The 24,742-nt window shown below is 46.7% G+C and overlaps 1 protein-coding gene across 1 annotated transcript in view; it reads left to right on the forward strand.

Annotated features, from left to right (window-relative positions):
- The window catches only part of LOC138810654 (ral guanine nucleotide dissociation stimulator-like), a 53,604-nt gene that overhangs the window by 25,535 nt on the left and 3,327 nt on the right, over window positions 1-24,742 (forward strand). The window contains exons 3-8 of the mRNA XM_069997820.1: window positions 20,532-20,728; window positions 21,312-21,371; window positions 22,088-22,281; window positions 22,535-23,892; window positions 23,997-24,215; window positions 24,482-24,585. Of these exons, the coding sequence (XP_069853921.1) occupies window positions 20,532-20,728; window positions 21,312-21,371; window positions 22,088-22,281; window positions 22,535-23,892; window positions 23,997-24,215; window positions 24,482-24,585 (2,132 nt within the window). The remainder of the gene's footprint in view (window positions 1-20,531; window positions 20,729-21,311; window positions 21,372-22,087; window positions 22,282-22,534; window positions 23,893-23,996; window positions 24,216-24,481; window positions 24,586-24,742) is intronic.

The raw sequence follows: 24,742 nt of genomic DNA on the forward strand, positions 1-24,742 counted from the left end.
ATATGCGCAGTTTGCCACAGCTTGTAAGAGGAATGTCTTTTTGTGTGTCTGTGTGCCATTACTGAGGTTTGAACTCTGGGCCTCCTGCTCTTGCTTAGATTTTTCGCTCAAGACTGGTGCTCTACCACGTGAACCACAGCTCCATTTCTGTACTTTTGCTGGCTAACTGGAGGTAAGAGTCTCATGAACTTTTAGTTCAGCCTGGCTTTGAACCGTGATCCTCTTATCTCAGCATCCTGAGTGGCTGGGATTACTGGCATAAACCACTGGTGTCTGTCTTAAGGCAGATGGCATAAGAAATCATGACATATGTTACTGAAGGAAAGTGCTGAGGGTTTTCCTCTTCAATATTCTTAGGAAATTGCCTGTCATGGGGAAAGATATCTGTGTGGGGCAGAGAGCCTGGAGTCAGGAAGAGGCAGACCTGGATCCTTTTTCAGTGTCATAGGATTGAGACTCTAATGTAGGTAGTGCTTGAAAATCTCCCATTCTTCCCCTGCAAGATAGGAACATTCAACACACACATGTAGCCTCCCTTTCCTATGAATTATAAGTAGAAAAAGTGTACAAGTTTCCAAGTGTTCATAGCCAGCCCACAAAGGAACTCCAAAGCATCCTTGGATTTGGCGAGTTCTTTCAATGGGACACCTTGCAGTACTGATATACACTACTTGACAATTAGTGAACATGTTCTAAAATCCTCTCCTAAGCAGGAAGGTGACTGTCGCTTGCCTCTTTTGCTTATGCACCTGTTCACCTGTTAGAACAGCCACAAGAATGTGGCAAGCCAGTGAAAACCAACTGCTTCCTGATGAAACCAGATTCTCTAAAAGTGTTGTCTGTTCTTGCCAAGAGCCAAATCCTCCAGCGGAAGCAGGAAAACCACATGAGTTTCCCAATTAATGCTACGCATGTGTTCTGACTTATACTAGACCCCTGAGGCCAAAGTAAAGCACATGAAAATTTAAAAACCAACCTGATGAATTAAGTCAATAATATCCAGCCTGTTGGATAAATTCCCTGTGGAGATTTAAAACTAAGGTTCTTTCAGGGCTGAATTAAGACGATGATGAAGAAGGCATCCATGTTTCTTCATTGATTTATTTCTCTGGACAGTATGAGTGTCATCAATAATGAATAAATCCTGTTTTGCTTGCGTGGTGTTTCAGGTTGGGGCTGAGGATGCATCTGATGCTGATATCAAGGTGGGCCCCTCTACTTTGGCTGAGCCTGGCTTTGTTCTTGTTGGCCAGATGTCCTAAGCATCAGAGCTTATGAGTCTAACAAGGGCACAAATACTTCAGTTGCACAATACACTAGGGTTGTAAACTGCACTTTTTAAAGGTTACCATTTGGATGGGGACAGAGATACCCCTTGTCTGTATTTGTGGAGAGTAGATTGGCTTCTTGGTCTTACTCAGGACTGATCCACCCACCCATCACTTCTGGTCCTGCTCCTTGTAGTTAAACCCCATAGTATATTTGCAAACTCCAAGCACTAGGCCAGTTTTGGGCAATGAAAGTGACTTAATCCTCTGGCTAGCTCTGTTCTGCTGAAGTTTGTGATACCTGGTGGTTTTCATCCCTGCCTGTTGGGAGAATATTCTGAAAGATCCATCACAGTGCCCAGTTTTGAGAAAGACTTTACTTTTCTCCTCCTACCTTTGATGCTTCATTCATTGGCTTCAGATTCAAATCCTGAAGAAGCAGGGGGTGAATTGAGGTATCAGCTTCCAAAGTCTTGATTCTGTATTCTCTGCTTTGATATGTGGAGAGAATCCTCACAGGAAAAGGTTTATGGTATGTGGAGGGTGACCCAAATGAACCGTGATAAAAATTTGATAAGGTTGTTGGCTGGAGTACAGAGGTTTCTGAAGGGTACTAGTGACATTGAGCCTTCCTGGCTGATAATCGCCAAGTATGTGTGCCCTGGGAGATCACAGAGTTGGTGCTAGGTCAGGCAGAAAGAGAGTCACGTAGATCTGGTATTTTGTGTCTGTTTTTCTCTGCTAGTGGGCTGATGTGTTGGCAACAAATTCTGGCTGTTGTCAGAGATCAGAACATCTGTGCTCCTTTGCAGACAACTTTGGATTTTAAACTATTTGGAGGAAATTGTTCAACTTAGCCTCTCACTCTGCCTCCTCAGTAGACAGCTAAGCCTGGTGCAGAGTATATTTAGGCCTAAGGAAGACGTGGCTAGGAATTCTGCGTTGTGCTTATGCCCTGATTTTAGGAGGTTCCAGCTCTGAAATGTCACAGCCAAGTGGGCAGACTGGATGGCTTGGCTGGAAACAGGAACAAAAGATGCCAAGTGAGCTAGGTAATTTGGACTTGGACGTGCCAAGAGAGCCATAAAGACTGGCAGGACTTGAGAGTGGTTCATTCTTGGAAGACATTGCTTTCCTCCTTAGTTACCTACGTAAGGCTAAATGCTGTTTCAAACAAAAGAAAAAAAAAAGATCCTCTTAGACTAATTACATTCAGCAGAGTATACTACAGAGCAATTAAAAACAAAAGAAAAAGAAAAAATAATCGTTAGCCCTGAGTCACAAACAAGTTAGGAGAACTTGGGGCCTGCCTGATTAGACAGAAGTCAAAATTAGATATCGACAGGTTCTAATTGGTGACAGCATAATTGTCTAATTAGTTATGTTTGACATTATTCTAATGAGCTATCTGTCCTTCTGCCATTAACTGAAGTCAGGGCTACCAGGATAGGCCAAGAGCTCCTTCTTGGATCTATTCGCTTATTTATTAACACGAGTGAGTCCATTACTGGTTTCATCTGTTCCAATCAGTGTCCTCTTAAGAATTTTATCCAATAAAATGACCCCAAACTATTGATGTAGTGCGAATGGGGCTGTTCAGGGGCATTGCCAACCTGGGGCCTACATTCTACTTGTGTTCCTTGAAGTTGTGGCAAATTCCAAGGTGCCTGGGAAATGTGTGGCTATGGAAAGTGCCATTGGCATAGTGCACTTAGCATTATGTTTGCCACAGCCCCCCAGTGGTCTTGCTAGACAATGGATCTAGGGTTGCAGGGCTTGCAAGAAAATAACACCAAAGTAGTGACAAAAGGAAACAAAAATGACCTAGAGTGAGAATGGCAAGGGCTCAATCATGGGAAGGGTTTTATAAGCTGGATGGCAAATGCACCCCTGTGCCTAGATGATCATATTTAAAATGTGTTTGTCCCTGGCTCAAAGCCTAATAAAACTGCTGTCCTGCTGTTGGCCATGCCAGGACAGCTCTGCTGGGTAAAATCGCTCCGGCTTTTCTAGGAGGCAGTTTGTCCATGTTGGGACTGTGAACTTGGCCTATGTGGTTTCCCCTGTGATCTGTCTAGATGACAGATCCTAGCCTGATGGGGACCCAGCTAGTGTGCTGGTCCATGTACTTTGCCCTCCCTGACCTGAATGCTCTCCTTCCTCCTATTTAATGGGTGAAACCAGAGCACATGCCTCAGAGCTGCTGGTAAGATGACTGGGAGCAAGGTGCAGAAAGTTCCAGGACATAATGTAGTGCCTGGAACTTGGTAAAAGTTTCAAGGGTTTTATCTTGCACTCTGGACAAGGATTTTTGTTTAAAGAGTTTGACTCTGCTTAGCTGTGCGGGAAGAAATGAAAACAGCCTAGTTTTCCAGTGAGAAGTAAATGGAAATGTGATTGTCTTCCTGCATTCAGTTTTAGAGCAATGACTGAAGCATTTTGTGCAAGGGAAGATGCCTATAAGGACAAGCCATGTGGTTTGAAAGAGTGTGGTCTCAGTTCCATAAACGATGAGCAAAATAATATGAAGATGTTAGCATAGTCATATGTGGGTGACAGACGGTCTTTCCTGCATCTAGCCCACAGTGTGCAATTATTAATGACAAAGTAATGATACTGACCCCTACAGTTCAATAGACAAGGAAATCTTAAGTTTGCTGAACTGTTTCTCAGTATAGTCACACAGTATGAGGTTTCTTCCTTGTAACAACTAGGATATAGATAAAAACAGCAACAACACACTTTACCTTTTATTAAAAAGCAATTAAAACAAATCCAACTCGACAGTAAATTAAAGCCCTGGAAATTATTCACACCTCGCATAGCACAGTCACAGCACTCTTATCTTCTAACACTTCCCTGACTTGGAAGTGCTGCTTATAAATACTCAGTACTTCTCTCTTCCCCATTATTGTAATTTTCTCTTCAGATGTTGATGTTGTGGCAGTATTGGGGCTTGAATTCAGACCCTGGATGCTGTCCCTTAGTGTTCTTGTTCATGGCTGTTACTCTACCCCTTGAGTCGAGCCTTCGATTCTAGAAGTTGTGTTATGGACAGAGGTGGATGGTAGTGGAAAACGGTGAAGTGGACTGTAATTAGAAAAGAATCTTCTCTCTGGAGCACAAATTATGTACATAGTTGCGCATCACTTAACCAATCCAATATTCATCAATCATCCATCATTTGGTGGTGAACGAATGAGTCCTAGGTGTGGACGATACCTGTGTACCTGTACAAACCTGGTTGTTTCAGGTCAGGTACTCTATGTGGTCTCTGGATGCAGTAAGTAGGGGGAAGTGGCATACAATTGAAATCCTAGCCCTTAGGAAACAGAGGCAGGTCGATTGAGACCTTGAATACTGCCTGAGCTACACTGCAAGACCTTGTTAAAAACAAGCAAACAAAATATTTTTTAACAGCACAGAAAAATGCAACAATAAACACAAATATGAAGCTGTGTCCATAGAATGGGTGCTGATTTTTTTTTTTAATGGAAGAAGAAACATGCTGTAAGGGCTGGAAAGTACCAGGTAGTAAGCACATAAAGGAGCAAAGGCATTCAGGGCACAGCAGGGTGGTGTGCTTATAGAGTGGAGAGAGTGCTGGCTTTCCATGGTACCTGCAGGCACCTGGCCTCTCACATGTCATCACAGACACTGAGGCCTGCCTTGCTGTTTGAGCCTGGGACATCAGTGGGTGGTAGGAATTTCCCAGCTCTGTTACCATCTTAACATATCCTTCTTTACCTCATGACTGAGGTGTTGCCAGGCAGCTGATAAGGTGCCAGGGCCTGAATCCCCAGGCAGGGCCTCACAGTGGAGGAAGACTCAAGCTCCCTCCTCAGTAGTCACACAGCTGCAGCCATGCAGGGACTTTGTTCCCCTACCATGCTGAGAAGTGCAGACTGTGGAGGTGCTTGTTGAGTGCCTTTGATAAAGCACAGCAAATTACTACAGACCAGACAAGGAAAAAACTATGCTCACTGATCATAAGAATCTTTCTCTCAACAGTCTTAAACTCGGGGTCTCAGGAGTTCTCACTTGGCTTTTTTCATTCAAGGCTGGTGGAGTTCTATTACTTGACCACACACACCTCCACCTCTGGCTTTTGGATGGTTAATTGAGGATAAGAGTCTCACGGACTTTTCTGCCTGGCCTGGCTAGGAATCATGATCCTCAGACCTCAGCCTCCTGAGTAGCTAGGATTACAGGTGTGAGTCATCACTAGTACCCAATATTTTGGTAGACTGTGTTTATGAAAAGATACCTTTCAACACAATAGAGAAATTAGACAAGAGAATGCATTACCTCTCTCTTATTTCTTCATTTATTTTCACAGCATGCTATTTAGTAAATGTTTTATAAATCTACATACATACATACATATATTATTCAGTAGTTGTACAAAGAGATTTCAATTCAGCATTTCAATTGAGGTCAGTTTATGACCTCCCTCTCAGACCCTTAAGGGTCAAGACTCAGCAAAATTAATTGTTGCTGAAGGAACTCTGAGAAGGCAAAAATAGAAAAATAGAAAATTTTCTCCACGATCGCTCCACGGTTACAATTCATTGTGCCACTCATTGTGGGAAACAAAAATGTGTGTACCTTCCTGCAGTGATTTCTTTTCAAACCAAGAAAGTGTGGTAGATGGGAGAAACCAGGTTTAGATTGGCATGGTAAGTAGAAGCCAGAGGGTTTTATTTATTTACAGAGATGTGTGGTAAAGGAGAATGAACCTCTGAGTTACTCCATTAACAGTTCAGGATAACTGTGGGATTTCCAATGTAGAATCTTGGTGAACTGGAATTGGTTGCTGCATCTCAGCTACTTCTTGTCCCTACTTCCAGTTGCAGCTGCCTTCCCCCAGCCCCATTTCATTTCATTATGAAACTGTCTAAGTAGGAGTAAACGCCCAAGCTTCTACTCAGCAGACAGCATGGAGTAGAGAAGGCATCAGGGAACACTGACTGCTTCCTCCTCCTCTTATCCTTGTGTCTTCTGCACTTAACCACAGGATCCCAGTAAGGAGAGTGTTAGAAAATGTCAGAGAAGATGAGCAGGCTTAAAGATTGCAGCAGTGTTTCACCTCTATAATGCTATGAAGATCACGGTTCAAAGACAGCCAGGTCAAGAAAGTACATGATACATTTATTTTCAATTAACCACCAAAATGCTAGAAATCGGATGTGGCTCACGTAGTAAAGCACCAGTCTTGAGTGAATAAGCTAAGAGACAGTGTACAGATCCTGTGTTCAAGTCCCAGTACCAGCATAAAATGAAAACAACAAAGCTTACATCCTTTCTCTCTTTCAGCTAAAAACTCTTTGCACTGCCATCCTCTGTATGATGCATCTTTATCTGCTTCTTTCCAACATGAGGCCCACTGGGTTTAATTTTCCACCAAAACATCAGGTTGCCTTGTCTTAGGCTTGGAGGTCTCAATGAGAAGGCATTGTCTATCTCTTATGCTAGATTTTGCTTGTTTGGATCAAGAAAGTGATGATAAACCTGGAACACTACCCCACTTAGATCCATCTGTCATTCATTCATGCGTGCATACATTCCTTAATTCATTCAAGGATTATAACATGAGGGGCTATATGTGAGTTGAGGGATGAGGAGGTAGAGTAAGAGGTATAAACAGGCCTCCAGCCCCTCTCCCTGTGCCTTTTATTCATAGCGTAGTGGAGAGTCAGAGACCCAGGCTGGAAATAAATAGGTGCATCTCAAATAGGAGTTCATTGAACTCCTGTTGTGCCCATGGAACCGGATCAAATTTCAAGTGGATACAAGGTATTACTGAGCTGCTTCCTGTCTTGCAAGCAGTTCAGACTTTAGTTGAGGAGAAAGGACAGGTATCTCATTTAGCAAAATCTCCCATAATGGGAAGTTTACCTTCATCTTCCTGTTAGTGACATGACATAGACCCTTCCCAGAAAAGGAAAGTAGAGGTGATCCAGGCCAGATTAATTACAGGAGAAATTTTAGAAGAACTAGAAGGCTGGAGAGTTGCTGGCAAGGACTCTGCCTTGTGAGCTGTGTGCTGCCTAGAAAACTGTGTCTGAGTCTGTGTAGGACACAGTTTCTTCATTTTCCAAATGGAGATGATACCAAGGACCCTGTAGCATATTGAATTTTCCAAAGATAGCCATGCATGGATCTCTGGACACACATTTCCCACACTGCTCCCTTTTTACTCCTCTCACCTTGTGGTAGGGTTGATGTGTCTTCTCTTTGGTCTCCAGGATTATGTTGTGACAGCCTTGACTGACAGACAGACTGTAGTGAAATCGATTATTATATTCCTAGCAAAGCTCTATGATCAAAATGCTAAGCACCTAGACATGTATTGCTTTTGGAATCCAGCCGCCATGCTGTGAGGAAGCCCACACCCATGTGGGAATCATTGAGCCCTGTGGCCCTCAGGCCTGGCTGAGCTCTTGGTAAATGCCTGGGACCAATCCTGACCATGTGAATGACGGTCTTGCAAGTGGATCATCCAGAAAGCCTGGGTTTAGTTGACTCTGCTTGAACACAGACCAACCCTGGCCCTTTTCTAAGAGGACTAAAACTATTGTTATTGTTTGAAACTACTGGGTTTAGGATTGTTTCCATGCAGTAATATATAAGTGAGATGCTTGTCAGAGAAAGTCACTAAGGAGTGTCCATGAAATAATGCCTGTAAATCAGCACGAACCAGTAATGATAGCTTTTAAAATAATTTGTGTTACTAATAAGTAAGTTTTAATAGAAATCATCAATAGTATCCAGTAGGTTTTAGGGAACTTTATTTGTTATGTGCAAAACCCTATTGTGTGTGAGCTTCCTGGAGGTGCTTTCTGCCGAGATTCTGCTGAGCTCTATGTTCTTTACTGGGTCAGAAAATTATTTGGTTGTCTTTTTTTGGGTCCGGTTGTGGGGCCTGAACTCTGGGCCTGGGCGCTGTCCCTCAGTTCTTCGGCTCAAGGCTAGCGCTCTACCACTTGAGCCACAGCACCACTTCTGGCTTTTTTCTTTTTGCTTATGTGGTGCTGAGGAATCGAACCCAGGGCCTTAGGCATGCAAGGCAAGGGCTCTACCACTGAGCCACCTTCCCAGCCCAATTACTTGGTTTTTAAAGTCTTTTTTTCCCCCTTTTGTTTTTCTTTTCTCTTCTTTGTTTTCTTTTCTGATTCTCAGGAATGATCTATATATTGATCAACTTCTTATTTTATCTGTTCTTTGCAAAAACATAATAGGAGCTATACAAGTACTATTTATCCCTTTAACTGCTGTGAATTGGATACTAGAGTTTGTATCTGGAATGTCGTATAAGGCTCATGTGTGAAAGGCCAAGTGACAAGTCAGAGGCACTAGGAAAGAGAAGTGGAACCTTCAGGAGGAAGAGCCTGATGGAAGGGAAGGTAGGTCAATGGTGGGGTGTGGGGAGCAGCTTGCTCTTGAAGTGGATCCTGGGATCTTGAGCCCTTGTCTTTTTCTCTCCTTGGCTATTATGTGTATACTCCCACTATGGTGGTACTCCTTGCCACAGACTTGAAAGCAAAGGGCCAAATGACCCTGAACTGGAACCTCTAAAACTAAACTGAAATAATACCTTTCTTCTGTATAAGCTGATTCACCTCAAGTATTTGTTTTAGCAATGCAAAGAAGACTAAGCTGTTAGACCACCCAAGTGCATTGTGTACTTCCCTTATACACCGCTAGACATGGAAATTGTTTTTAATTCCACCAAAAGAAGCATTCTGTAATTCATATTTTTATGTATTTAACCCAAACGGGTTATCCTAGACTCTGAATAAAGGCCCTGTTGAATTTGTTCAACTTTATTCTAGTAAGTGAATTGTTCTCCACACAGGTTATGCTAATTTACACTTCATTTAGCATTGTGTATGTGATCTTGGTCATTCCATGTGTTTTTGTGCGCATGTGTATTCTGATACTGGGCCTTGAACTTGGGACCTTAAACTCTCTCTTGGCTTTTACACTCAAGGTTTGTGTTCTGTCACTTAAGCCATACCTCCACTTCTGGCTTTTTGATGGTTAATTAGTCATCAAAGACTCATGAACTATCCTGCTTAGGCTCACTGGGAAACCCTGCTACTTCAGATCAGCCTCCTGAGTAGCTGGGATTACAGGCACAAGCCACCAGTATCTGGCTTATGCCATATTTTTGTTGTTGTTTGTTTTTTTGGGGGTCCGGTCGTGGGGCCTGAACTCTGGGCCTGGGTGCTGTCCCTCAGCTCTTCAACTCAAGGCTAGCGCTCTACCACTTGATCCACAGCGCCACTTCCGGCTTTTTTCTTTTTGCTTATGTGGTGCTGGGGAATCGAACCCAGGGCCTCAGGCATGCAAGGCAAGCACTCTACCACTGAGCCACCTTCCCAGCCCCTGCCATATTTTTGTTGATGCATGGTATTGTTGTATTCTTTGCGCTTTTCTCATTTGAAGGGTGAACCTGGCATTTTATTGTATTCTACCTTCCTTTTTGCTGATGACTAGTGAGTCATGTTATCATACTGGGAGGACCTTTGAGACCATCCACTCAACATTACCTCTTAGAGATGCCAAAACCAAGAATGAGACTGTTTCCTTATTTCCTTACTACTTTTTCTTTTCTTTCCTAAGGAGGTTACATTTAACCTCCTCTGCCCCTTGTTGTTCTAGCCTACTGAGTTCAGCATCTCATCCAGTAGTAGAAGTGTTGGGTACAGGCAGCAAAGGTGGAAAATTACAAGGAGAGAAAATGATGACACTTCAACAGCACAGATTTCCCCCTGGCCATCAGTATTTTTTACCCCAAGAACAAGCTTGTTTCCCATATTTGTGATCTTCTTTGTGTTTGACACAGGATCTAGATCTCAGGGAGGGAGGTCAAATGTTTGCAAAATGATGGAACGGACTCTAATGCACTACGTGGCTTACAGGGTCCTCATCGCAGGCTGCAAATACTTCTGAGGCCAAGAGGTATCTCACCTCTGCAGCTTGCACTGCCTTTCCTGCTTCTGCCTGTGGCTGCTGTCAACTGGGAACGACTGATAAGGAGCAGTAAGTATTGGCTTTGTCCTTATAGGGATGGGTTCCCTAGCACATTTTGCCTGATGCTCTGGAGGTTAGCCCTCTTGAGTGCAGCCTCCCAGAGGCCAGCTGTTGGGACCAGCTAGGTCATGATGTCGTAGTATGGAGTAACATGTGTACTGACCCTGGAGGGCCGTTGGACACTTGCTCGTCCTTTGTAAAGCTTCTGGTATTGCAAGACATTATTGGGCTGTGATTCAGCCAGTCTTGTGTTTTCACTACCATCACACCAATAACTATCTTCCTGACTCCCTAATTCCAGTGAAGGAGCCTGACATTGAGTCCCAGGGGGCCTGTCCCATATGATTCCCGTTTCCCCAACACACAGGCAAGTGTGATTGCTTGGTACTTTTCCAAAGTTGTGAAATAAAAGAACGCATTGTGAACAGAGTAGCATTGTGATCCTTTTTTCTTTTTGTGCCATTCCTGTGGCTTGAACTCAGGGGGAAGGCACTATCTCTGAGCTTCTTTTGCTCAAGGCTAGCACTCTACCACTGGAGCCACAGCTCCACTTCTGACTATTTTTAGTAGTTAATTGGACATAACTATACTACCTGGGCTTTACTATCTGGGCTGACTTTGAACCTTGATCTTCAGATCTCAGCTTCCTGAGTAGCTAGAATTATAGTTGTGAGCCACTGGTGCCTGGCTCTGTGTTCTATTTTATTTTATTCTAGATAATTTGTGTAACTCAAACAACCTGTGAGCCTGTTTGTTTTACATACAGGGAAACATCACACCTTGATATGAAAATTCCACCACACATCAAAAACTGTTAACATCTTACTTGTACAACAATTTAAATAATGTTTCTCAGTGATCCTGAAGACATGATCATTTGATAAATCATGGTTCCTTCAGTTTTAATAGAGTCACACATTATCTCCCTTCCTCTAGTTTGCCTAACTCCTTCCTGTTCAGGTCATAGGGGTGTGTGTGTGTGTGTGTGTGTGTGTGTGTGTGTGTGTGTGTGTGTGTGTGTGTGTGTGTGTGTGTGTGTGTGTGTGTGTGTGTGTGTGTGTGTGTGTGTGTGTGTGTGTGTGTGTGTGTGTGTGTGTGTGTGTGTGTGTGTGTGTGTGTGTAACTGAATCCTTTCCAGAACCCAGATTAACCCCTTGTGGGCTCTCAGACACTTCTGAAGTTTCATGGTGTCTTTGGAGACAGGTGGCTACCGTCGTGCTTTCTTAGAGTTTTATTTGTTTTGAGCTTCCACCTGGAGTCTCCTTCAGCTGGCACGTGGGTGGAGGTGTGGGGAGAGCCTAGACACCTGGCCAGGATAGTACTTGTTTCTGTGCTGGTCCAAGGATCGCAGAGTAGCTTGGATTACAATAGTGAGACACTGGGACCTTGCTAAGAGAAATATTTCTAAGGGACACGTGTCCTGTCCTGTCCTGAGGCTGACACAGCCTCTCAAGATGTGCACCTGTACCCAGTACTCCAAACTGGCTTGTGTACCCGATTTTTGTCATGACAGGAAAAGTCATACAGGAAGAACACAGAGAACTCTTGATGGAGGAATTTGCAATCCTGCAAAGAGAAGTCCTGGGGAAAGAACTGCTCAAAGGGTCCCTTCTCTTCACAGGTCAGTTTTAGTCTGCAGACTTATTGAACACTCAGCTCCTTTCCTTGTCTGGGAAGTTAGAGGAACATTGGCTGGGTGCACAGTATTTCATGTATTATACATTGGATCATTTATTGTATGGTGGTCATTCTTTGAGCAAGAACAGTAGAAAAGGACCCTGTTAGAGATACCTGCTCCTGTGGTTGGATGGATGCTCATATGGGTATCAGGACCATCTGAGTGGCTTTTATTAGAGAAGGAGATCTTTAGGATCCTCGACTTTAATGGGTGATAAGATGCTTTATCTCCTCATGAGTTTCAAAACAATGGAATATCATTGTCCAGATGTTTGAAAATGATATAGGAGACTTATGACAAGAAGGATAACAATATGTGTCAGAAACTCGCATAATAGCCATGTAACCTTGGTAATTCTTACCTCAGAACAGGTAAAGCAATAGAAGGTCACAGGCATTGAGCTCACACACCAGTCAGGACCAGGTTAGATTCAGTTTGTGGCAGGAGGTGGTAGGAGCTGTTGTGTAAGGTGTTCAGAGGAGATGGACTTCAGGAGATGGTGAGCAGCCTGGAGGGAGCTGATTTTGCTTCTAAGTTTGATGCTTCATTTAGGTCCTAGTGCCTCCATGAATTGTTATGTGTGCTTCCTTAGAATTTTTCTGTGTGTCAAGGCTGGGGCTTGAGCTCAGGGTCTGTGTGCTCTCCCTTAGCTTTTCCTCACAGGGCTAGCACTCCACCATGTGCCACAGCTCCATTTCTGGCTGTGGTTCATGAACATGAGCGTCACAGACTTTCCTGACCCAATGGACTTCACACCATGATTCCAGATTGCAGTCTCCCAAGTAGCTGATTCTAGACATGAGCTGCCAGCACCCAGCTACAACTTGTATATGTCATTCTCTAGAACACGCTCATTGTTTTAAGTGTTAATGTCAGAATCATAAGAAATGATTGACAAATTTAATATAACGTATATGAAGTCTTAAGTTTAGGTTTTGTTTAAGATTTGGGCTAAGGACGAAGATGAGCAGTCAGTTTCATAATCAGGCAGAAATTCTAGTGCATACACTCTCCAGAGTGTGGTTTTGTGAAGAGAGAAGGGAATATTTAGCACTCCATCAACTTGATGCTCTTGAACTAGCTGACCAGTGTTGCTGTTTTCTCTATTTCCATTTTCATGATGTGCGCCATTTCACATGGAGTTGATAAGAATCTGGGTTTCAGGAGCTTAGCAGACCATGGTTGTTCTCCTCTTGCCAGAAGACTTTAACATTATTGGCGGCAGTGGCAAATAACTCAGGACTCTCTACCTGCTACACATAAGCTATGCCTCAGCACCTTTGGCTTTAGTTTGTTTGTCAGAGGGTCCTGAACATTTACCTGGTGCCAGATGCAGTCAGTGACCTTCCTAGTCCTGCCTGTGAGTACTGGGACCACAGGCCCTTATACTTTGATATAGACTTTGATATAGAATCTCAGTAACTTTTGTTCAGACTGCTGGTCTTGAACCACACTCCTCCAGTGTCCATGTCCCAAGTAGCTTGTATTATGGTTTGCTCTACTGTGCCTGGATGGTGGGTGACTTTAAATCATTTATTGTAGAAGCGTTTTTTTGGGGTGGAGGGGTGGAGGGTAGCTGTCTTCCTAAGTACATGTAAACTTCCTATATTTAAAGCCTAGATCTTTTCATCATACTGTTTAGCTGAATTGTGTGCTATTGCCAGGAGCATGTCTCATTTTACTAGCAAAATTGAAGTTCAAACCTACAAGAGGCTTTCTTATTTGAGGCTACATTTGGCTGCCTTGTAAGGCAAGGTCCCTGTGTCCATGCGCTCTCCCATGCACCTGGGTCCTGCTCTTTGTCAGGCATTCTCTACTTCCTAGTCCTCACAGCATTTGTGATTGCCCACAGCTGGCCAATGGACGAAGAGCAGTTTGGCTTTCCTGCATTCAGTGGCATCTCTCGCCTGACCTGGCTGGTATCCTTGGGTAAGCATTTCCTGGTGTCTGCTACTTTGGCAGAGCAAGAAGAGGAACAGTATATGTAAATGACTGTGCACCTAGAGACCAAGGACAGATGTAAGTCATGAGAAACCTATGAGAAGGAGACTTCAGGCTGTGTCCATTGTATACAAGGGTGACAACAGAGAAAACCCCAAGGGCCACAGCCAGTTGTCCAGGTGCAGCAGAGCTGACAGCTTGCAAAGACTAGAAAGTAGTCCCACTTGTGTTGGCTCCATTGTCCAGTAAGTGAATAGTTGCTTATAGAATTGAAGCATGTTGCGGAGGTCAAGTACTAGAATCTTTACTGTATACTTCTTTATTTGCATACTCAATTTAGAGATTGATCCTGATGTAGTTGACTCAAGTGATCCTCATAACTTCGGCCTTCCCAGTAACTGGGACTCTAGGCCTGCACCCCTGCTCCCAGCTCCCTTCACGTAGCTTTACTGATGAAGAAATGGAGGTGTGAGAAACATGTTGCCATTCTTCACTGCCTCATATCTGAAGACATGATAAACATTCTGAGATAGATCAGACTGTTTATATTACCTAAAGTTTATTTACATCTAATGTCTTTTAGCTGTCATAGCCAATGACTACACTCCTGGCTTCTGATGGTGCCTTGGAGGAATGGTTTCGCATGTCTCCAGTTATTTTCTCTCTTCCTCCAGCTTATCCCATTCTGCTAGAATGAGATATTTGAGCTCAAACATGGCATCTGTCTGGACCTTATCATCACACCTTAAGAGCTACTGATAACTGTTGTCTTGGGACAGAATTCCTTAAGTTAGTTTCAGATAGTATAGTTGAGTGAATGAGGACACAGGCTGATTATGATAGTAGCCCATAAAATGCCTAGAAAAAGTCGGGCATCGGTGGCTAACACCTGTAATCCTAGCTACCCAGGAGGCTGAGATCTGAGGATCAAGGTTCAAAGCCAATCCTGGGCAGGACACCCCTTGACTCTCAGAAAACCGGAATTGGCATGTGACTCAAGTGGTAGAGTGCTCGCCTTGAGCTGAATTGCTGAGGATAGTGCCCACTCCCAGAGTTCAAGCCCCATGACACACACACACACACACACACACACACACACACACACACACACACACACACACACACACACACACACACGAATTGCCTGGAAAAGCAGGGGTCATCCCTCCAATCCCTGCTATACAAATGCAGTAGGAGGCAATGTCTCATGAGTAGCATGGCCTGGCCTTTTCAATTCTTTTTTATATTTTATTTTATTTATTTTATTATAAAGATGCTGTACAGAGGGGTTACAGTTATATGAGTATGGCAATGAGTACATTTCTTGTCGCGCATTGTTACCCCTGCCCTTCTTCTCTCACTATCCCTTGCCATCCCCACCTTCCTCAGTCCTCCCCAGAAGGAAAGTTGTAAATTTAATTTCCAATATACTGTCCTATGAGTATCATTGTTCCAATGGGTCATCCTGTGTCCTGGTTTCAGCGTTTTGTTATTTCCCTTCCCCTCCCCAAATTATACAAATGTATATAGGAGATTCAGGGTACAGGTGAAAAAAAAATAGATTCAGGGTGCCAAAATCAAGTAGAGTGACAAACAGGGGATATACCATAGGGGGAAGAACATACAAAGGAAACCAAATAATCACATAGTGCATTAAAAACTACAATAAAGAAAGACCTCTTGGGGTTCATTTCACCTAGCATCATCTTCTATGGTCATATGTATATAGCTGTTGAGCTTTTCTGCTCATCTGACAAAATAATGCTAGATGTATATTAAGTATTGCATATGAGGGAAACGATGGGGCCTGTATTTCTTTGGGTCTGGCTTGCTTCAGTGAATATGATTTTTCCAAGTCTTTCCATTTCCTAACTAATGGTTAGTGTCATTCTTTCTGATGGAAGCATAGAATTCCATTTTAAATATGTGTATATGTATATATACACACACACATATATATATATATTTATATATATATCACATTTTCTTGATCAATTCATCTACTGAGGGACATCTGGGTTGGTTCCATATCTCAGCTATGGTGAATAATGCTGCGATAAACATATTTGTGCTGGTAGCCTTAGTATGGTTTTGTTTGTGATCATTTGGGTAAATGCTCAGAAGTGGAATCCTTATATATTACCCTGCTAGGGAACAGTCTGGCCTTTTACAAGTGTTTTCTGACTCAGTCTGTATACTGACTCCTTGAAGGGGCAACTGAGGCACAGAAGTCAAGAAACTTCGCAAGGATGCTGTTAGACTTTCCTTGTCTACAACAAGTGACTGAGAGAAACTGTTTCAAGGAGGAAAGGAGTGTTTTGGCTTGCTTCCGGCCTCTTCAGTCCAGGCTTGGTTGTGAGAGGCTTGTGGTAAGTCAGACATCATCTCATCAGCAGTGAGCAATGGCAGAGGCTGCTTCTGTCATGCAGCCAAAGCAGGCTGCACAGTACAGGAAGGGGCAGGACAGACACTTAACCAGTGATCTATTGCACTAGGTCCCAACTGCTAAGTTCCCAGCACCTCCCCAGCTAAGTCCACAAGCAAAGGACCAAGGCAACATTTCCTGTTCAACTAGTAACTGATCCAGGGATTTTCAGTCCTCACTCCAGTTGCCTTTCTGCGGTCCTCACACTGTGTGCATTCTCCCCAGCCATGCGGGAAGCACACAGAAACAAGTATAGACCACACGTGGTACTGTCTGCATCTTCTCACAGTCCTCACATACCATAGTCCTTACTAATTTATTGGCTGTGTTTAAATTTTGTCAAAGTATGTATTCAGTTTGTTCAAGACCAACTCATGCAGATATCCAATTTAGAAGTAGTGACAAAAACACCTGTATTCAGGTCCTCAGGATGCTGGGGAAGGTGGCACGGGTCCTGTCTGGTTCTTCAGGACTTGCTCCAAAATCGCCACCTTGGCCATGCCTACAAAGCATGTGCTGACATGCTGACACAGGTGTGGATGTGGCTTCCTGCAAAGAGAAGAATGAATTGCCAGTGCCCTGGTTGGTGAGTAGTTGCATTTGTAAATATTCATGAGTGATGTCAAAGAGGAACCCCCTCAGTGAGCCCAGGCCTGGCTCCAGTGGACTGGGTAGCATCAGTTGCCATACATACTCAGGTTATGAATGAACCAGACCCTTCCTTTGGGACAGAATTTACCCAGGAAAATGTCCTCACTGTTGCACAGGCAGACATCGTAGCTCTTCCCTGCTATCGGAAGAGAAACAACCCAGAGAAAGGGGTCACAATTTGGAGAAGTGGCATTTTACATACTTTGTAGGTTTTCAGGAGCTCTGATGGGAGCTTCAGTGGGAAACAGAAGGGAACCAGAGGACCCTGTCTGCTTTGGGCCCAATTGTTGGTATTTTCTGGCATGTTTAGGTTGAGAGAGTCATGAGAATGTGATGAGAAGAGCACTAAGAATGCCGATGGCCTGTGGCGTGAGGGACATCTGGCTGTCACTGAGCTGCCACATTGAGCCACAGCTGCAAGGAAGCTGAGTGCACAGTGAGGCCATGTCTGCAGAAGGTGGGCAAGCCTCCCACCTGCTCCCCACCATGCGCTGTCTAAAGTGAGGCTTCTCCTGTCTTTTTACAATCTGCTAACCTGGCTTGAGGAGAAAGGGCCTGTCTTCAAAGCAACAGACGTTGAAGGTTCCATTTCAAATCTGGATCCCTGGAGAATGTACCAAATGGAGGTGTCAGCAAGAACAGGTTCCAGAAAGAGTCAAATCTGTGCAGAAGCTCTGGGGCCAGGTCTTTAGAAGGAACTGGCTGCAGAAAGGAAGCTCATCCTGCACTGCCTGGTGCTGGCAGAGGTGGTGCAGAGGTGCTGCTGCTTGGAGCAGTAGGAGAAGAAGCGGTGGGTACCACCAGCACCACATCACAGTTGGATGTTCTCGGCTGTTTGCTTCCATTCTTACCATTAAACATGTTGGAGAAAGAGGATGAGTATGCCGCTACCAATCGTGGGAGTGAGATTTGGAGTTGTGTACAAAGAAAGTCCATACCATGGTGGAGCTGAATTGATTGTGCCATACTTCTGGTTCCATTAGTTCTTCCCCACCATCCTAAGAGGTGGACAATTGTCACTGGTATATTAGCCTTTGGAAATTAAAAATGGTTAAGTCTATAATGGTATAAAATAATAAGCACAGATATATCAAATCAATGTCCTAGGCCTGGATTCTCCCTGCAGCCCTCACACAGTGGTCACTTCCTCAGAGCAGGCAGGAGGAGTCAGGGACTGTGTCGTCAGGATAGATGGCAGGATCAGCGCCATGGTCGGCAGGACCAGTAACATGGTCCTGGTGATGGAGGTGGAAACCACATTGGAGGGTTGCCTCAAGGGCTTCTGTTGGGTGGCTTTAGAGCAGGAAACCCCGGCCTCTGTTTCCCATGAAAAAGCCCCCACCATGGCTCCCAGTCAGGCTGAATGCATAGACCTCCTTGGCCCTGCATGCACGAACCATGCCAGTGAGCATAAGTTGCCATCATCAGAGTCTTGGGCACTGACTGTGACATTTTTGTTTTCAGTCATGGGGCCTGAACTTGGCCTCTGTGCTGTACCTCAGCTCTTCAACTAAAGGCTAGTGCTCTACAAATTGAGCCATAGCGCCACTTCTGGCTTTTTCTGCTTATGTGGTCCTGAGGATTCGAACCCAGGGACTCAGGCATGCAAGGCAAGCACTGTACCACTGAGCCACCTTCTCAGCCCTGACTGTGACATCTTGAGCAAGGGAGATGGTGGACCTAGGGAAGGAGCAGACAGAGTAGGGCACACCTAGGAATCTAGAGGCAAAGGATGCCAAGGTTCTCCCTCCCCTGCCGGGATCCCCGTGGTGGAGTCGCCTGTCCACTTCCCCTGTTGCTTGAAAAGTAAAGGACTCCCATCTCCACATTTCTCCACATCAACAAACTCCACGTCCAGGCTGCTCTCTAACTCCTCTTCCCATGCCCAGTGGCAGCCGAAAATTCTCAGCCCTAGGAGCTGAGTGGCGCCCAATCCACTCTGGTAGCCCGATCCCTTTGTGCCCTTTCCACCTCTACCTCAGTGAACATGGTGCAGAAATCACAGGCTCTCCATGCCCACACTGGTCACTCCATCAGCCCACCAAATGAGCCCAGAGTTTGGCCTCAAATTCTCTTGGATCCCAGGCCGCCACGCTCTCTGACTCTCCAGAAGAGTAGAGAGCTGAGGCTACAGGACACTGAACAAACTCCCCATTCTTTTCAGCTTCCCATCTCTCACCCACCCTCTCATTCGCACACAGACCTTGTGGCAGGCAGAGCTCCAATATGCGCATGTGAGGACCCATATGAATGAACAGACGTGTGCCACTGTGTCTGTGTGGATGAATCTGTGTCTATGTGTCCATGTGAGGTCATGTGTGTACCTCTCTCAATAGGTGTGTTGAACAAAGGAGTCTCTCCTGGGTAGGCTTCCAAATAGAGAAGACCTCATCTGTGTGTGCACTTGTGAAATTCTCACCCCCACATAGAGCTCAGATGTTGCCTTTCCTTTTTCTTTGTCGTTCATTGTTGGCTTGCATGGATTTGAGATAGAATCTCTTGCCTAGGTATCCTCCTTGAACTTGGTATCCTCCTCCTGGAGGCTCCTACTACAGGAAAGAGAGGCCTAGGCAAGGACAAGTGGTTTGCAGTTTATTCTCTGTCTAGACACCATGTGCAGGGACTGAATCTCTACAATGTAGAGTGCAGTGAAAATGACTGACACGAGCTGTAGGGTTCCCAAGCATTGGATAGATACTGGGTCTTATTCAGCGTAGGATATGCTCAAGCAGGTGCTGGGTGGAAGCACTAGGAATGAATGGGTGACTGGCGGAGGCAGGCAAGCACAGGCACTTGTACATGAGGAGACATTTAAACTGGTAGGAGGGATCTGGTGGGAACTCATTAAGTGTGTCCTCATAACCATGACATTAACTAGACAGAGGACAGTTGGTTGTGTATGTGGAGTGTGTCTCGTTTGGCTCCTGCCCTGCCATGGGGCCCAGCTAGCACCCAGGGGACATTTGCAGAGGTGTGGTCTGAGGCTGAGTTCAGAAGAGGGGACTTCCCTTCATTGATGATGTTATCTCCAGAAATGACGTCACAAAGGGCCAGCAGGAGTTGGTGCTGGTTACCAGCTGAACCAGCTGAGCTGTATGGACAGCGGAGGGACAGCAGGATGTTCTCCTGCTGTTGCCCGCTATTCCACAGAACAGCGCCACAAAGCGAGTTCGATATTGTTCGAAGACGCTGGGTCATCCCTTGTCCCAGTCGCCTGAGAAGAAATACACCATGTATCCCACGGGTGAATCAAGGAAGAAGGAGGGTGTGGAGGGAGGGCGAGTCCCCTAACCTACTACCTTCTGGCAGCCTCAGACGCTATGTGTTTACATTCTTGAGTGGGGTGAAAGTGTGTGTGTGTGTGTGTGTGTGTGTGTGTGTGTGTGTGTGTGTGTGTGTGTGTGTGTGTGTGTGTGTGTGTGTGTGTGTGTGTGTGTGTCTGTCCCCAGGTTATTTTCATGGTATGGCCCTGAGCCTTTTCCCAGTGTGCTGCTGTTTCTATGTTTAACTGTGTCTCATTTCTTCACAGGAATTAGAGTGGGTTTTAGCCCCCACCCTTCCTGATCCCTGCAAAGCAGGATACCTGCAGGGAGGTAAAGTGGAGAAGCTAGTAGACCACTTAGTGCCTGCCCTGCTATTCGGAGATGCTGTGTTTATCCCAGTATTTCTGGGGACATACCGCACTTTCACGACTGCCCATCACGTGTTGAACCTTCTGTTCAACAGGTAAGTGCCACCTCTGATCCTAGGGATGGGTCCATTGGCTAGGCCTTGGCATGTGCTGCACCAGTGAGGATCTGCTTGGATCTTGACTACTGGCATGCTAGGAGCAACATCCTCACTGCCTGAGGCTGGAGTGGTGGGATGGGTCCTGAACAGGCCTGTCCACATCATGACCTTACACACTAGGGAGCGCAGGGATGTGGGCGCAGCTGGGAGAAGCCCCTCTCTCATGAAGACCCCCTCTCTACATCGAGGCCTCCTATGAATAAGACCTCAAGAAAAGCATTTTCCAAATTGACAGTGGTGGTGGATGTTCCATCTGGGCATCTTGACCTAGCTGAACCTCACTAGGAAGCCCAGGGGAAACACTGAGAAACCCCATGCCCATTGAGGTGTGTGTGGGGGAGGAAGCTAATGGGCTCATCATCTTGTGTGGGGATGCATTTCCAGACGCTTGACACCACTCAGTGAAAGAACAGGGAAATCCTTGTCATCCTGAGCTCCATCCTGTGCTCAGAGAGACCATTGGGACTGTAGACATCATGTGCAGACACAGTATGTTTGACATTCTCATGGTGTCCCCTAGATACAGTCATTTTGAGGACTATGAGGAGGAGAAGGCAGGCGCGCAGGAGCACCTGCAGCGGTGAGTGTGCCTGGGGGAGGAGGGAGGGCATGTGTCTTAGGGGTGGTTGCAAAGAGCTGGCTTTGGGAGGCCTGGGCAAAGGGAAATTGAGATTCCTGAGGGGAAGGCTCAAGTCCAGGTAGAAATGTGTCCCTGCAGGGATTGTGTGTGCTTGTTCTGTGCCTATGGAGGGTGGGAGAAGCCTCTGGCATGTGACCAACCCAGTCCCATTTGCCTGCCCTGGGAATCCTCAGGACCACACAGAATGGGGAGGGCCACACTGCGCCATCATGGACAATGCCCTGAGATTCCAAGGGCCTCAGTGAGTGCTCAAGGGCCAGGATGTGCTGTTTGGGTTGAGAGTCAGGACAAGACTGTTGACACCTGGCTCTATGTGAACAGGAGGCCACTAGAGGCCACTAGAGGCTGCCCAAGTGAGGAGATTCTGGGTTCTGGAGATAACAAGCAACAGGACAAAGCACCCCAGAGATGACAGTTTGGGGAGCATGCCCAGGGACACCAGGCGGTGGGTGTGGGTGGGGTGGTTTCATCTGTGATGTAGGTCTAGTCGCATCCCTCGTGTAGACAATGTGTGTAGTGCAGCCAGGTGACCAGGCTCGTTATGGGCTATGGGCATGAGCAGGCCCAGGAGCCCAATTCATACACCTGTGTTTGAGGGGGTCTGAAAGGAGGGTAGGCCCAGCCTCTGACTCTGCTGCTTCTCCCTCTGCACCTAGAGCCTTCTCCTTCATCCTGGGCTCCTGGATGAGGGAGTACCCAGAAGACTTCACTGGAGCACCGGACACGTCCTGCCTGCAACACCTGGTAACATATCTGCACCTCAATATGCCTGGCTCTGTTGAGGAGCAGCAGGCCCGCCTTCTGCTCAGCCAGCTGGAGCATATGCTTCTCAAGAAGCCAGAGCTGGAGGGTGAGTAGCATGGGCTGGCAAAGGAGAGAACAGGTGTGGGATTCCAAGCTTTGTCCACCTGAAGGCAGCTCCCATGCTACCATGGGGCCATCAACAGGACAGCCAGGGAACCTGGATGCCGTAGCATGAAACCTGTCCTGGCAGGGCTTCCTGGGGTGGAGTCCAGGGACTAGGGCTTCTCAGCAGGCAGGGGTCTCGTGGCCGTAGGAATGACTGAGGGGAAGGCAGTGCTGTAGGGGATCTTTTCTTGCAGCTGTTCCACCAACTGCCAGGCTTTATGAGAAAATCACTGTCCAACCACTGGCTCCAATACCCTGCGTAGAAGCAGTACTACCATGTCAGTCAGAGCTGGAGCTAGCTGTAGCCTCAGAGGCCCCCTCAGCTCCAGGAGCTGCAGTGGAGCGCCAACAAGAACCCCATGCAGACGGATGTTCTGACTCACCTCGATCAACTGTGACCGAAGAGATCAATCCACCTGCAGGTCAGCCAATGGCCCACAGCCTTGCACCATCTCCAGCACCAAGTCTGGATCTTGACCTGCAATACTCAAGTCTTGTTCTATCAAATGAAGGAAGAATGGCTGATCCCTCAGTGCCAGGGGCACTTAGCCCAGTGGTAGCAATGGCTCTAGAGCCAGCCATTGATGCACCAATACATGCCAGTGATGAGGGTATGCCAGTGCCCACTCCAGAAGCCCAGCTGCCTGAAGGCCAGTGTGACCCAATTCTGCAACCCGCCCAAGAAGGAGACGCATCTGCAGTTCAACCAGAGCCCTCCAAACCTATTGTAGTGAGCAGCTCAGGGCCAGAGCTAGAGGCTCCAGGAGATGAAAGCCTGGAGTCTGTTCTCGGTCCATCTGGGGAGCAAGTGGAGTCTCTGGGTCCATCTGGGGAGCAAGTGGAGTCTCTCGGTTCATCTGGGGAGCAAGTGGAGTCTCTGGGTCCATCTGGGGAGCAAGTGGAGTCTCTGGGTCCATCTGGGGAGCAAGTGGAGTCTCTCGGTCCATCTGGGGAGCAAGTGGAGTCTCTGGGTCCATCTGGGGAGCAAGTGGAGTCTCTCGGTCCATCTGGGGAGCAAGTGGAGTCTCTCGGTCCATCTGGGGAGCAAGTGGAGTCTCTCGGTCCATCTGGGGAGCAAGGGGAGTCTCTTGGTCCATCTGGGAAGCAAGTGCAGTCTTGCCCCCTTGCTGGAGAGGCTGACTGCCTTGAGTCTGGTGCTGAGCAGCCAGAGCCACCCGTACAGGAGCCTCTGCCGCCCAGCCGGGATGTAGCACCCGTCCCATCTGTGCAGCTGGAAGCTGACACAGGCTTAGGAGGGGACATTCATCCAGTTACTTATTTTGAGCCGCCAGTGGCTGAAGACGCCGATGGTGTTCTGCCCTGTGCTGCTGAGGAAGAGCCTGCTCGCCCACCAGCTAGTGCGGCAGACAGGCCTGCGGAAACAGACCCAGCTCCCTGGGAGTGTGTGGAGATGGAGGATGTGCAGATTTCCTCCAGGGGGCCATCCCGGATGGAATTAGACATGATGGAATTAGACAGTGATGAGGAGACAGGTCGAGTGCTAGATTGGCTGCCCGAAGAGAAGGCAGATCAGTTCTCCATCATGGCCATCGTAAGTAGCTTGGCAGGGCTGGGCGTGTGGGCTTTCCTTTGCACCTCTACTGCCACACCTGCCTCAGGGCAGAGTCATGCTGACCATTCATTTCATCTTTTCAGAAACTGTTCAAAAAACTCCTCCCTTACCACCTTTTGACTTATGTGTATGTCCATGCTGACCAAAAGGAGTGTCTGGAGCGCCTGGCACCCACTCTGCTTCCCATACTGGAGCACTGTGAGCAGGTCTCCAGTTGTGTGATCACCACGTGCCTCGGGGACCACAGCATGGAGGCAGCAGAGAGAGCCCAAGTGGTGCAGCACTGGATAGAGGTGGCTCTGGTAAGAGCAGGAGGGGCCCGGGGGCTCTTCTTCCCTTTCCCACTCCCACCAGGGGGCTGCCTGCTCCCTCACAGCCTCTGCCTAGCCTTACAGCCCTCCTCCTACTCTGCCCTCACTTGGGCTGTGTGCATTCCTGCCCTGCTTCCACTGTCATTCCCCTCCCCCAAGCTGTCCCAGTTCAGCCTAGTAACAAAGGCCCAGCCCCAGGCCAAGCAGGAGCCCAGGAGTTTCCTCCACAGCTCTCCTCACCCATTCTTCACTCCTAGGAGTGCCACCTTCTGAGGAACAGCTGCACCCTCGTTCCCATCATGTGTGCTCTGCAGAGCAGCCAGCTCCAAGGCCTGAAGAAGACGTGGAGATTGATTGGCAGGTGGGTGCACCTTTCTCCTGGGCAACCCTTGCTTCCTCAGCCTAGCCTCCCTCATCTGGGAGCCCAGTGGCAATTCCCCATGGCAGGGACTGCGGCTCTGCCCAACTCAGACACCTATGACCTTGCTTAGGATTTGCCTGTGTGGTTGGGATTCCTT

The sequence above is a fragment of the Dipodomys merriami genome, unplaced genomic scaffold (genome assembly GCF_024711535.1).
Source record: "Dipodomys merriami isolate MVZ:Mamm:240054 unplaced genomic scaffold, mDipMer1.0.p SCAF_104, whole genome shotgun sequence".
NCBI classification, from domain to species: Eukaryota; Metazoa; Chordata; class Mammalia; order Rodentia; family Heteromyidae; genus Dipodomys; species Dipodomys merriami.